This window comes from Daktulosphaira vitifoliae, unplaced genomic scaffold, assembly GCF_025091365.1.
Source record: "Daktulosphaira vitifoliae isolate Bord-2020 unplaced genomic scaffold, ASM2509136v1 Scaffold_5, whole genome shotgun sequence".
NCBI classification, from domain to species: Eukaryota; Metazoa; Arthropoda; class Insecta; order Hemiptera; family Phylloxeridae; genus Daktulosphaira; species Daktulosphaira vitifoliae.
In genome coordinates, this window is record NW_026099576.1 from 6,969,612 (window position 1) to 6,985,152 (window position 15,541).

The 15,541-nt window shown below is 26.1% G+C and overlaps 2 protein-coding genes and 1 long non-coding RNA gene across 3 annotated transcripts in view; 1 reads left to right on the forward strand and 2 right to left on the reverse strand.

Moving 5' to 3' along the window:
• Window positions 1–4,569, reverse strand: part of LOC126908530 (putative inorganic phosphate cotransporter) — a 6,200-nt gene extending 1,631 nt beyond the window's left edge. Inside the window, exons 1-4 of the mRNA XM_050690693.1 lie at window positions 4,429–4,569; window positions 2,816–3,528; window positions 718–1,242; window positions 489–618 (exon numbers count right to left, since the gene is read on the reverse strand). Coding sequence (XP_050546650.1) covers window positions 489–618; window positions 718–1,242; window positions 2,816–3,528; window positions 4,429–4,444 — 1,384 coding nt within the window. The 5' untranslated portion in view covers window positions 4,445–4,569. The remainder of the gene's footprint in view (window positions 1–488; window positions 619–717; window positions 1,243–2,815; window positions 3,529–4,428) is intronic.
• Window positions 4,570–4,663: 94 nt separating this feature from the next.
• Window positions 4,664–10,767, forward strand: LOC126908555 (uncharacterized). Its single transcript, XR_007704798.1, has 2 exons — window positions 4,664–4,832; window positions 10,599–10,767. It is a non-coding gene; the product is annotated as an uncharacterized LOC126908555 (long non-coding RNA).
• The window catches only part of LOC126908531 (putative inorganic phosphate cotransporter), an 11,516-nt gene continuing 2,827 nt past the window's right edge, over window positions 6,853–15,541 (reverse strand). Inside the window, exons 2-5 of the mRNA XM_050690694.1 lie at window positions 14,690–15,402; window positions 13,334–13,852; window positions 13,141–13,272; window positions 6,853–7,016 (exon numbers count right to left, since the gene is read on the reverse strand). Coding sequence (XP_050546651.1) covers window positions 6,993–7,016; window positions 13,141–13,272; window positions 13,334–13,852; window positions 14,690–15,402 — 1,388 coding nt within the window. The 3' untranslated portion in view covers window positions 6,853–6,992. The remainder of the gene's footprint in view (window positions 7,017–13,140; window positions 13,273–13,333; window positions 13,853–14,689; window positions 15,403–15,541) is intronic.

Sequence of the window (15,541 nt, forward strand, 5' to 3'; positions counted from 1 at the left end):
TATATATATATTATTTTTAATTTAATGTCAAAGTTCTAATAAACTATTCCGCCAACTATCAATTTATATTTTTAATTTTTTTTTAAATAATTTCAACAATGAATAAAATTTATTGTTTTTCTTTTTTGTTATATTAAATGGTATAATGTTAATGGGACGGTATGTCCAAGTATGCAACGTGGCAGTACTTGATGCGCACTGCCTTAGGTTCGAAACTTGTTCATGTGCAGCTTCATTTGCCGAACGAGAGATCAGTTCTATAATTGGAGTCACCATCCCCTCTCTCCAGTAACCACCCGACCCGGAGTATCAACGGTTATAAAACCTCCACTTTACGGGAGATTTTGTGGTCTTCAATGGGCACAAAAAAATATATATATAATTATGTTTATGGAAGTTATTAATAATGTACGCACAATTTATTGATTAATAAATTGTGAATACACTAATAAAATTCAAAATTTTAAAATAAATAGATAAATATTTACTGGATTGAACACTTCTTGGTGAATTCCACGTTTGTATTTTAGCCGATGCGAATAAAATAAAAATTATATTACTAATAAATAAAACCGCAGCTCCAATGAAAAAAATTATTCGCCATTGTACAACTGAAGACTAGAATAAAAAAATTTTTTTTTAAATAAAATTGTCTATAAAAATGTTATTTATTTTCAAAAAATTACGATAGCTTTTAAAGTCATATAGTGCTCTTACCAAATCTTTTACGACAAATCCTACCACAGTAGGGGCTAAAAGGCCACCTAAAGATGCTGTTCCATTAGATAATCCCATTAAAAGACCGGCAAAATTTGGAGATAAGTCTAAATGGTTGACTTTAAATCCAACGTAACCTGCACAATTTATAGCCATAATAAAAATGTAGATGAAAATGGCCATATTATTGGTATTATTAACATAACCAAGTGCTAGAAGACCTGTGGCACCACCCCACATGGAAAAAGTATTCCATATTTTTCTAGATGTTGTCAACGAAGTGCACTCGTATCTGTTAAGAGTGTCTGCTATGTAATATATTGGAAACTGGAGCAGAAACGTGGATAGATAAGGTAAAGCCGATAGAAATCCGTCCTTCTTAATATCCATACCAAGTACAGTGTGGAGATATGTGGGCATTTGTGTCAACAATAGCCAAAATCCCCAGTTGTTTCCTACGTGCGCAACAACTAAAGTCCAAACAGGTCTAGATGTAAGTATTGAACGCCAAGGTATTATATTTTCCTGTAAATAAGTTTTGCTTAATTAACATAAAGTACAACATAATTTTAATAAATTTGCTATAGTGATTTATTTTTTTAAATTCGTAGTAAAACATTATTCCATTTGTATTAATACTTTTCATCATAAATACTTCAAAAACAATTACACAACATGATGTTTACACATACTATCTTTTTCATACTGTCATACTTTCTCTTTTAATCATGATAAACAGAAACAAACAAAAGCAAAATTAGCTACAAAGAATAACATTTCAAAAGACCATAATTAACTTGAATACATGTTTCATCTTTTAATGAGTTGTTTATGCAATTAAAATAACTCAATATAATTTGTCAAGGTATAAAAATATGAATGAAACAATCAAATTAATTTATTACAGCTTGTAAAGTTAGGTAATTTTTATGCATAGAATGTAACATGCGGCTTGCTTGTGATAATAAAACATTTCTAAGTAAGAACTATGAATATTATGTTGATAATAGTCTATGGACTATAGAGGCTTAGCAAAAATCAAATAATAAAAGTTTATCAGTTAATTTTTCAATTTTTTCGATCGTCGTGCACGTGCTGAAGTCTCCAAACTTTACTAGTAGGCATTTAATAATCTATTTTACTTAAATTATGTCAATAGTACATTTTATTTTTTTTCAGTTATTCAGCTTATTCGTTGAAATATAGTATATTATATAACACAAAAGTAAAAACTTTATTTTAGTCATTCATTATAATAGATCTTACAGTGTTAAGATTTATTAATTGTATTTTCACTCTACAGATCGTAACACATCAAAATGATTATGTTCATTGTTAAATAAGTTTTAATTTACTGTTGATGCATTTAATTATTAAATATATAAACTATATACAGCATGATCACAATTTCATGTTACAAACTTTTTCTCGAATATAATCGAAATTAAAAACAGAGTTTCACAAAAACAGTTTTTATCATAACATAATTTAATTATGTAAAACTCGTATTTTTTAAATTTTATGACATTTTAAGGGCTTAGCTTATAAAATTCATTCAAAATTTATTTATTTTTTTTCGACCTCGGAGTAACACAAAATTTGTATTATAAAATACATTTTTTTCATAGACAATATTTATAAAAAAATTAATTAAAATGCATAATCTAAAAAACCATACGTTATTTGACTTTATAGAGTCAGCCCTCTAAAAAATTAATTTTTTAGTATTAATTCAGACCATTAATAAAAATTGATTAGACAGTGCAACACTTATAAACTTTTATTGTTCGATATCACTTTTTGATAATATAAACTATAATATTTCATAAAAATTTAAGCACAACAAACTTAGTAAAATAACATTAATACTCCCCGTACTTGATTAAATCAAATAGACAATTGTGAGATATAAATAATGATATCTCCTAGACTTACTTCCTAAAACCCTTTTAATACTTTTTTTTAAAATACGAGTTTGACATAATTGTATGAAGTTATGATAATTATGTTTTGTTTGAAACACATTTTTTATATTTTCAATGATTTACAAAAAAAAGTTTGTAATATGACATCACTCTGTATTTGATTTGACACTTACTTTTGTTCGTTGGGACACTTCTGTTTTCAGTTGATCTTTGATACAGTTGGCTTCAGATTCTCCTAAAAGTCTGTGAGAGCTCTGAGGAGATTCTGAGCCCAACAGTGTCCATATGACAGTGCTTAACAAGCTGACAGTACCAGTAACGTAAAATATACTCGGCCAACCAAACGAACTGCTAGCTAGTAATCCAGAAAAGACTAATGCGCTCATAGTACCACATTGAATACCACTCATGATAAAACCCACTAATCGGCCGCGTTCAGAAGGCAGTGCCCATCGAGCTATGATACCGTGGCACATTGGCAACAAGAACGACTGAAACACACCTTGAGTGAAGCGCACCGCAATTAGACCTGGCGCACCAAAGCTCAGTAAAGCGGTTGGTGTAATTAAGGCCAGTAAGGAAGTAACCGCTGAGCAAATGGTCAATAGCGTTTTGTTATTGAAGTGGCAACCGAGGATGGATGCCGGTATATTAGCCACGAGATAGCCAAAAAAAAAAGAACTTAATATTGTGCTTCGGGTTTCAGCTGACCAATCAAATATGGGGATTCCGTCCATTTTAGATTGCATGTAGTCAGTTGAATTCATTTTTGGACTCATGGCCACAATGGCCATAGATAAATTAACACGGAGAACAAAATTGGATAGAACGCATAAAAATAACATGAAACTCACTAAATGCCGGAATCCCAGTAATGGTAGGTTTGCTATAACAACAAATAAACAATTTTTATTTATTTGAATCCATCTAAAGTTTCATGACTGATTAAAAACACAATATTGTTAAAAGGAGATCATCATGTTATACCATTAAGTCATTATTTATAATATTAAAGGTATCTTACATTTAGTCAATAAGATTCATTTTTATTCACACATCAAGACCACAAATTCGCATAATTACCTAATAAATAAGACTAGGAGTTATAAGTATTTATAAATTCATAAGGGGCATTACCCCCCTAAAATGAGAAATATTTTTACGCTTCTATACTTTATAATACTATGACAAAGCTACACTTAAGACCCTTCAAAGTGACTCAAACAAAATTTATAAATGCATATAACTCCTACACCTATTACATGAGAACTCAATCTTGTCATTTTTATTTTTTATAGTTTTGAATATTATATTCTAAATTAACGTTTTTAATGCTAACCTTAAGAAATTATTATTAAAAAAAGGTGAAAAAATAAATATTGTATATTATTATGCACTCTTAATCATTATTGAAATATTTTATTGAATTTTATATTATTTTATTGAAATCATTTAAAATTATATGAATTTTTTATGTAGGCGACATTATAATAATTATGATACTATATATTATACTGCATAACTCTTTACAGTTGTGTTTATAAAATATTTTCGTCTTTAAAAATTGATATAATTTAAAAAGAAGTATGATACTTGAATAATAAAGTTAATCCGTTACAATTGCAATTTTAAGACTTATTGGTTATTAAAATGATGTTTATTTTTACTTTATTTTATAATTATTTTATTTGTATATCAAATAAAAAATTTTTTCTCGTTTACTTAAAATATTAAATATTTCATCAGTTTTAATAAAATTTAAACTTATATAATATGATTTACATACGGTTTTTGGCGTTCATATCAAATGATTTCGGCTTCAGTTTATTTGATTCGTTAAGATAAAAGTATCGACAAAAATTTACTGTTGAGATAAAACTTGAGGTAGCATATAGTATTGAAAGCCCCCACTTTTCCACTATGTGGTATTAATGATGCAATGGAAGCTGTGTTGTGCCTAATGAATAGGATTTTATTTTGTTCCAACTTACTTAGTTTTAATTTTTAACCTTGATTTTTAATCTCGCTAAAAAAAATGTATGGTAAATTAGGCATTTAGAACAAAATGATATAATCGACAAATAGTCTAAAAATAAAACATTTCCGAATATATTTAAATCAAGCTAAACGACATTTGACAAGTCTCAATGTATACGAAATACTTGTCGATTCTCTTCCTACTAAAAAATTGTAAGTAATTAGTTTGTTTTTAATTGTTTTATTAAACTTTAGCCTAAATTAAAACGTATTTTAAAACAACGAGTATTTAATTCCTTTGGTAAAATTTCTAATTTGATTTTTGCCCATGGAAAATATGTGGGTATATCTTTTGTCCAATACTTTTAATTCACCTAGGAAATATGAACTCCAATTAATGAGAGTTACATCTCCTCTATAAATAATATTGAATTGATGATTAAAATCATTCTTCCATACAGTCGCAGTATAAGATAAAACGGCCCATTAGAAAAGTTAAATACAATTTTAATTTAAAGATTTAATTTTAATTTTTCTAGCAAATACAAAAAAATCCATACTTTAATAAAATAGATTGCAATTTTTTAAAGTAATAAACAAATTTTGACGCATTATTAAAGAACTTTAATTACTAATAAAAGTTTTCAACAGTCATAATTAAATGATTTAATTTACATTATCCAAAACAATAGTGGACATGAATTATTTAAAAATTTCATTTTTTTAACTTTTCAATTTAACTAGTTTTACTAACCGAACAAAAATCTTGCCATTTTTCAGTTAAATAGATAATAAAAATCAATCTAAATTCAAAATTTCATAACATCTGTATATATTTATACGCTTTATATGTGGTTTAAATTAATAAATAAATATAACTACTTATCAAAGTTACTAAAATGAAGTGGGATTAAGTTTAATTTTTCACTGCCCTAAATACTATACTAATATATTACGATATAACTTTTAGAATTAATTCAGAGAGTGAGTATTTTTCAATTTGGGAGCCAAGTCTCTATAATTGCTTTAGTATTTAAACTAATTACGGGCTTTAATGTTGCTCATTATAAATTATGAAACTAGATTAATTGCGTTAACTTGCCTAACTTTTATCTAAAATGTTCAGTATTTCAAAAAGTACAAGTTAAATAGAACAATTTTACCCTTAAAGAAATGTTACGTTTTAACTAGCAGTTTTTAAAGTGTAGCAAAAATGATTGTAGGAGGTACGAAAGTATAAATTCTTTTAAAAATAACATTTTATTCATATTAGTGTGCCAAATTACTTAACAATATATTTTCTGTAGTCTAAAATTTTTTATTATAATTTTAAGTAAAATTTTATGGAATGTCAGATAACATTTTAATTAATTATTTTAAAATAGATTTTTTTTTTTTTAAATAAAAAAAATGAGTAATTTTTTACTTTTTCGTGTTTTACGAAAACCCATTAATAATTAAAATGATAAAATTAGATAATCGCTGAACTTAAAAGAGAATTTTACAATAAATACCATGATGATTTTTATTTTTACTTAAATAACTGTTTAAATTAGCATCTATGAACATTTTTTCGAGATAAAAAAATATTAATATTTTTAGGTTGTATAGAACGCACTGTTTTGGTTACTAATTTTATATTTGTTACTTCTTTCATTATACCTACCGTATTTTACTATTTACTACTAAAATTATTTTCATAAAACATAAGATTATAATGTCATAAAAGATACTTATCAAAAATATAAATCACTATTAGAAAAAAATGTAAAATATATCAGATTTCATAAAAATTAAAACTATATTAAAAATATTAATATAAAATTAAAAAATATACAACTTTCAAAGAAATTGCTTAAGGCATAAACTGTTAATCAATCACTCTGTATAAGTGAATATTTTTCAGTACGTTTATTCAATTTTTTAGTACTTTCTTATGCCTTCTTTGCATTAACTATTTTTTAATTTTATATAATATAGGATCAATATTTAATATAGATTTCATTAATATCACAATACTGAATGAAAGTACTCATAAATGATTTCGCTTAGAACATTTTTATAATGTTTTGATAGCTTTTTAGATCTATCAATAATTAATAGTATGATCTAAATTAACAAAAGTATAGCATTATCCAATCTACTGTTTCCAATAGATATTTTAAAACTATTTTACATTTATTTTAGATACATTTTATAAAGATTTAGTGTACAAATACAAAAAGTGGTTAAATAGATAATACATAGATCTTTAATCATTCAGAATAAATAAATAAGCATTTTAATATATTTATGTTATTCTTTCGTTTTCCTAGACGATTTTTGTGCTTATTTGGTTAGCTCGGGATCTCTGGTTGAATTTGAGCACAAACATCAAACTTTTTTTACAGGTTCATTCTAGAAAAAAAAATTATACACTAATTATATTTTACAAAGCAAATTCCACTTAATTGTGATAATTTTAAAAATTTTAAATTAATTTTCTGTTATATTGCTTGTTAAATATTTTTTTATTTCTCAATTATGAGAAGTACGAAACCGTACTTATACGAATATATAAATATTAAAATAGAATTAATATAGTTTAATAACTTAAATATTTGTTCATTTGCTAATCATATAATATTTGCTAATCCCGTATCCTTCACAATACTTCAAATCTAGAATTTAGCTAATAATTTATTGATCTATAAATGTCACTCACGTCATAATTATATTACTTCATACTAAAATCTTTATAGGCTTAGTTAATCATAAATTTTTTGAACAAATAGTTAGGAGATATAATTTAAAATTTAACATATGATATGAATGCAGCAAAAAAAAAAAAGTTTCAATAATTACATAGATAATAATAAAAATAAATTAATAGCAGAGTAATAATCAATAAAATTTTGATTAGCCTATCAGTTTTAAGTATATTAATAGATTTAATAAGCATGATTTAGTAAAATTAGTTTTTTTACTATGGCTCACATTAATAAACATACAAATTAAAAGAAATGAATGTGAGCTTCTTTTATTGTTTATTACTTTAATTCAAAACGTCAATTCCTTCTAGTTCAATATTAAATAAAAAATAGATTGAACTATATCAAAATTATAAAAAAAAAATAGTTGGATCAAGTATAGCGATATCTGACAGTGATTAAAATCACTATAAAAAAAAAAACGCTTCGATGCAAATCTTTAGATAGTGTTTAATTTTAAAAAATTGGTGGATTATTCCAAAAGTTACATGATCTGGTAGTTCCTTATTAATATCCTGATTAAGATAAAGTATGTCGAATGAAAAAGGAATTATTAAAAAATATTACTTCTCATGAAAAAATTGTATTGATCCATACATTTTTTAAAAAGTTATAGCACTTTAAAGTAAAATACCCAGCACAGGGGGGTCGCGGCACAGTGGTGACGTGGCATAGATGGANAAGCTTTTGGAATAGTCCACCAATTTTTTAAAATTAAACAGTATCTAAAGATTTGCATCGAAGCGTTTTTTTTTTATAGTGATTTTAATCACTGTGAGATATCATTATATTTGATCCATCTATACCACGTTACCACTGTGCCGCGACCCCCCTGTGCTGGGTTTTTTAAAATATTATAGCATTATAAAGTTAAAAATATAAAAAAGAATTTTTTTTACAAAAATCGTATTTTTTTTATTAAGTTTGATGTCTGTTTTCACCGTGAAGATAAGATAAAGTCCGAAATTTTTTTTTTGCATAATAAAGTATATTACATTAGCTTTAATTTAAGATATATATAAAAGTGTCAGACTTTCCGGAACACTTTCAAAATTTAAGTTGAAAAAGTCAATTTTTTGTGAAAAAGTTGTCATTTTGAATCCCCCCCTGTAGGCAGGTAAAAAGTCAGATTTATAAAAAAAATATACCAAATGATAGGTAAAGACATCATGCATCTACAAAAAAAAGAATTATATTGATCCATACATCTTTCGAGAAGTTATAGATTATAAAGTTAAAAATATAAAAAAGAATTTTTTTTACAAAAATCGTATTTTTTTTATAAACTTTGATGTCTGTTTTCACCGTGAAGATAAGATAAAGTCCGAAATTTTTTTTTTGCATAATAAANGTTATAGCTCTATAAAGTTAAAAATGTAAAAAATAAAATTGAGAATTTTCACACAATAATAGCATTTGGTAGCCAATTTCACCTTGAAGACAAAATAAAGTCCGAAATTTTTTTATTCCATGATAAAATATATTACATTAGCTTTAATTTAAGATATATATAAGTGTCAGACTTTCCGGAACACTTTCAAAAGTTAAGTTGAAAAAGTTCTACTTTTNTATAAAAGTGTCAGACCTTCCGGAACATTTTCAAAATTTAAGTTAAAAAAATTAATTTTTTGTGAAAAAGTTGTCATTTTAAATCCCCCCCAGTGGGCACGTATTGGGTCATATATAAAAATAAAAAATACCAAATGACAGGTAAAGACATCATGCATCTATAAAAAAAAGAGTTATATTCATCCATACATTTTTCAAAAAGTTATAGCATAATAAAGTTAAAAATGGAAAATACAAAATCGAAAATTTTTGCACAAAAATAGCATTTGGTAGCCATTTTCACCATGAAGATAAGATAAAATCTGACANCATACATTTTTCAAAAAGTTATAGCATAATAAAGTTAAAAATGGAAAATACAAAATCGAAAATTTTTGCACAAAAATAGCATTCGGTAGCCATCTTCACCATGAAGATAAGATAAAGTCCGAAATTTTTTTTTTCATTATAAAGCATATTACATTAGCTTTAATTTAAGATATATATAAAAGTGTCAGACCTTCCGGAACATTTTCAAAATTTAAGTTAACAAAATTAATTTTTTGTGAAAAAGCTGTCATTTTAAATCCCCTCTTGTGGGCAGGTTAAGGGTTAAATTTATGAAAAAAATATACCAAATGAAAGGTAATGATATTATGCATCTATATAAAAAAGAACTATATTGATATGTTCATTTTTGATAAAGTTATGGCAGTTTTAAGTAAAAATAATTGAAAAAATTTCGAAAATAAGCGATTTTTAAATTTGTAATTTTTTTGGAGGTTTCCCCCATTTACGGGGAACGAGGGAATTTTTTTCAATTTTTAAGGGTAATGTCTTCGACTAGATACGATTTGTGATCTTTTGACGTATCATTGAAAGAAATCGGTTCAGTGAGAGCTGAGAAAAAGTGGTAACAGACACAAAAAAAAAAAAAAAAATAAACACATCTTAGTAAAACCAATACCTTCTCAGCTTCGCATCGAAGCTAAAATGTAAATTATAAAATCGAGAATTTTCACACAAAAATAGCATTCGGTAGCCATTTTCACCGTGAAGACAAATCCAGAGGTCAAATTTTTTTTTTCAAATAAAAAGTACATTACATTAGCTTTAATTTAAGATATATATAAAAAAAGTGTCAGACTTTCCGGAATATTTTCAAAAGTTAAGTTGAAAAAGTTAATTTTTTGTGAAAAAGTTGTCATTTTAAAACCCCCCCTTGTGGGCAGATAAAGGGTTAAATTTATGAAAATAATAGGTAAATATCTCATGTATCTATAAAAAACAATTATATTGATTTGTTCAATTTTGAAAAAGTTATGGTAGTTTTAAGTAAAAAAAAAATGAAAAAATTTCGAAAATTAGCGATTTTTAAATTTGTAATTTTTTTGGAGATTTCTCCCATTTACAAGGAACGAGGGAAATTTTTTCTATTTTTGAGGGTAATATCTTCGACTAGATACGATTTGTGATCTTTTGACGTATCCTTGAAAGAAATCCGTTCGGTGATACCTGAGAAATAGTGGTAACAGACAAAAAAAAAACACATCATTGTAAAACCAATACCTTCTCAGCTTCGCATCGAAGCTAAAAATACTATTTTGTTTGATTATTTATTTCTTAATATTGACTTATTATATTATCATTTATACTGCACGTAATAATTTTCTATTTTTAGGTGAATGATGGATGATTTATTTACTGATTTTTCTCAGCTTTCGTAGTTGTAATTGTTATGTTTCGTTCGACGTTCATTCCAAAAATATTTACTTTAAACGTAGTTAATAAGCAAGGCTAATGTAGCTAACATACTATAGTTTGTTCAACATAATAAATGTTAAATTATATTTATTCGTATAATAAGATAACGAGGAAGGGATAATTTACTTAAAGGTGCTATCGTTTTAGGACGAAATTGCAAATTTGATTACCACAGTAGGTAAATATGTTTATTATGAAACAAATTTTATGTGTCATATTATATTTATAAGCAGTGGCGTAGTAAAGGTTTCATAATGAGAGGCATAGTAAAAAATCTATGAAATTCCATATCTTTTACCTTTTTTTTTTCTTGACTCTTCAGTTAATTTTAAAGATTAATATTGCTATCACTGAATATGTTAAACCTCTCATCACTTGGCTACGCAATTGTCTATAGATATTGAATAATATTTGAGATATGCCTAGTCAATATCAACATAAAATTATCTGAAATATAGTTTCTATGGTTATTGTTCAAAAATTCAAGTCATATATCATAGTCAGACATTGATATCAAGAGCTCTTAAATAGGCTATGAGTTATCAAAAATGTATTTAAGTACTTTTTAAGTGATAAAAAGAAGTTTAAGTTATTAATTCATAAGCCTTTTGCTATAACAAGAAAACGAAGGTGCAAAACTAATTTAATAACAAACTTAAATTCAATCAATTCTATGGATAAATACTGTTTATAACATATATTTTGATTAAGAATGTTATTTTGTAAAGCATGTATCATAGTAAGTTATCTTATTGTTTACCGCTTATCAGGTTTTATTGTTTTTGTAAACATGCCATTCATACATTTTATTACAAGCTCACAAAACAAAACTAAATACTTCGTATAAACTTAATATTATTATTTTTGTTTAATTAAATTTTATATTAGATAATACATAAATTATATCAAAAAATGTATTTTTTTTTTAAGTTTTAAGGTAAAATGTTTATATTTATTATTTCTACTGTTTCTATGTAAGTATTGAAGATTTATAACTTTAATTTCGTACATAAATTATTATGATTAGAACTCAAAAATTAATAACCTAAAAAACCTTTTAAAATAAAAAAATAGCTTTAAAAACAAAAATCTATCGAAAACGATATTAAAATACTTTAAAATATGATTTAAAATAAAGTTTTAAAACATCTAGTAACAAGTTATAAAATACTAATACATGTAAAAATGACTGAATTATAACAATGTCAATAAAAAATATTAAGTAAAAGTTTTGAATTTTATTTTCAAACCTCACGTAATGAATATTTACTATTCATTAAACTTTAGTAGCATTTACGTACTTAATATTTTCAATTTACTAGGTATAACTATAGATGAATATAAAAACTGTTTTTTCAGTTTATTTCTGAGAAAAATGAATTAAATACTTATTAAAAAAAACTGAAAAATTATTAAAAAATGAATAATACACATTTTAAAATGGGTATCGTTGCATATGTTATATGTATCGATATCCATCAACAAGAATGCTACAATGATTAGTTGTAACAGTGTATTGAAGACAAACATCCTTCAATAGAGACATAAGTTAGCATCTTGAAAAACAAATTATAACGACAATTAATTTCAGTAATTATGTTTATTGTATAATACGATTAACATGATAGATTAAATTGCCCTTATGTTTAAATACATAGAATTATTTATTTTTGAACTACTCTTATGCGTGAAAAATGTCAAGAGTATATAAATCACATATTTGGGAAACAACGTAAGCCCAATTATAAAATTTTGTATAATCAGTAAAAAAATGTTAAATGACGACTGAGGGATCGCGTTTAAATTTATGTATCAAAAGAAAACTTACAAATTAAATTTTTTAAAGAACTTTATCAACAAATTTTATAAATTATCCACAATAAAATAATAAGAACTTGATACTCGTTCTTTGAAATTTCGTTATTTACAATATATGTCAAATAAACTTTTTATACATTCTTAACTTCCATTAAAAAAATTTTATTGGAAATAAATACCTCTGATATATCATACAATTGTAGAGTAAAGTGAAGCCAAGTTAATCTTTTTAAGCTAAGGGTACAAAAATGCCTTTTTGTAGGATATAGCTTATATTGCATACTTCTCATGGAAAGTATTTGCATTCTATCCACACGACTTATTAAATGCAGAGCTTAAAAGCTAAGATAGTCTAAATAAACTTCATTCATTTTTGTAAAATTGTACGCTTATTAAAAAAAGACGTCATTCAAGTGGCATTAGAGGAATTTATTTTTGAAAAATAAAAACTTAATTGTTAACTGTTATCGTCTGTTACTTCACCGATTGATATTTATAAGTACTTAAAATTTAATAACACATCTTAGTTATACCACATATGCGTAGCACTAATAATAATGAGAGGGCACTTGTAATTTTAATCTTAAATATATTGATATTTTATTTAAGCTACGAGTTTTAATATTTCGTTTATAAATTACCTTCTTCTTTACTTCTGGTAGAGAATTCCATGGTTGAGTTTCAGCTGAACCAAACAATACAAAAAATAAGTTTGAAAAAAATAATATTCCAGCTCCAGTAAAAAATACATATCGCCATTGGGTAATAGATTTCTGCAGTAAAAAAAAATCAGAATTAGATAATTGTTTTGTAATTGTAATTAAATAAACTCACTTGGTCTTTAATAACAATCCCAACTACTAGTGGTGCAAATATTCCACCAGAAGATGCTATTGCGTTGGTAATGCCCATTAACAAACCAGCATAATTAGGTGAAAGATCCATATGGTTTAAATTGAATCCAAGATTGCAACAACATCCAATAGCAACGATACTAATGTAAAGAACTATAGTAGCAATGGCACTTTCATCGAGAAATCCCAATAGAATTAAGCCAAATGCACCACCCCACATAGAAACTGAATTCCACATTTTTCTAGATGTTGTCACTGACATACACTGCTGTTTATTAAATATTTCTGCTATATAACTTACTGGAATTTGTAATAGGAACATGGTCAGGTACGGTAAAGCGGTCAGCATTCCATTATCTTTGATTTTAAAATTGTGAACAACACTGATGAACGTGGGCATTTCACTCAACAGCAGCCAAAATCCCAATGATTGACCCAAATGGGATGAAGTAAGTGCCAAAAGTGGTAATGATGTAAATATTTCTTTCCAGGGTGTAACCTTAAATGTGTCATTCCATTTTAATATTAGTTAATTTACTAAAAATTAAATTCTATTATTTATTTGAAATCACTAAGGAATAAGATTTTAAGATAATTCAATGAAGTATTAAAACAGTTTTTTAGTATTTGAAAAAAACCTGCTTGGCTTAAAAATAAGTTATGAATTATTTCTAAATAGTGTCTAAGAGTTTTTAAAAAAAATTGCAAAATAATATTTCACACGTTAATATTATTTGCACTCTAATAACAATCGTATGAATACAAAATCATTTTACAGAGCTATAGATTGCGTCTTAAATAAGTGTTTGTTTAATTATTGTCTATATAGAAATAACCTTAATTTGCAATAAATATAATTAACTTGTATAGATTAACTAAAAAGCACAAATATTATGTGATTTATGCTTGTTCGAAAAAATAGAATATTGTGCAAAATTGTTAAACCATGAAAAAAGACACAAATTCTTTTGGATTTTCTAAAAAAAAAAACTAGTAAAAACTAATGTCAAAACGTTATGTATCTTTCAAGAGTTCTTTTAAAATTCTAGTTTTTAAAAAGTAGTGATAAATTTAAAAAAAAACGTAAATATTTTTACTATTAAATAAAATTGATAGAATTTTACCATAAAACAATATTTGTATCACTATAGTATGATACTTTTTAGGTACCATAAAGAATTTTTTGTTTGAAAATTATACACTCAAAGACTGATAATATTTTTATTATTCAAATTAATAAATTTAAATTGTTTCCAATTTAAATGTGTTAATTTAGAGAGAATTGTAGATTTTTATTAAAGATCGATCAAAACTCATAATAAATGATATTAATTACTTTAGCTTTGCTAGTAGAATGAGACAGGCCTTGTAATGATTCTTCTATGTATCTAATTTCGTGTCTACTGATAAGTGCATGAGCTTGAGGCGTTTCAGCACCCAAGAAATAAAATATGACTGCCCACGTTAAATTAATAGTACCGCCGACATAAAAAATACTTGGCCAACCAACTCGAGTGCTAGCCAACCAGCCAGATCCAGCTAACGTCGTCATGGTACCCAACTGTACACTACTCACGACGAAACCCATCAGACGTCCTCGTTCAACTGGCGGTATCCATCGGGCCATTATTCCATTGCACATTGGCATTAATAAAGATTGGACGAGACCTTGAACTAATCGAATCAAAAACAATGCTGTAGCTCCGTACGTGGTAACTGCAAGTGGTGTAACTAAAGCTAGTGCCGAAGTTGAAATGGTACTAAATAAGAGCAGAGTTTTATTATTGAAATGACATCCCAACACTGATCCAGGGAAATTACCCAACATGTAACCTATAAAAAACGAGGCTAGCAAAAGGCTTTTTGTCGTTCCGTTCCACTGGAAAGTGCTAATATGGTGAGTTTTCTCTTCAAAATAATCTGTGGAATTCATCTCCGGCGACATTGCCACTATAGCCACTGATAGATTTACTCTGATCAAATAAGCAGAGAAAATTCCAAAAAAAATAACAAGACCTTGTAAATGACGAACGCCGAATGTTGGTAGATCTAGTAAATAAATCGATAATATAAAAATGTTCAAAAATTATTCGGAATATATTAGCTTCGATGCGAAGCGGAGAAGGTATTAATTTTACTATGATGTGTTTTTTTTTTTTTTTTTTTTTTTTTTTTTTTTTTTTTTTTT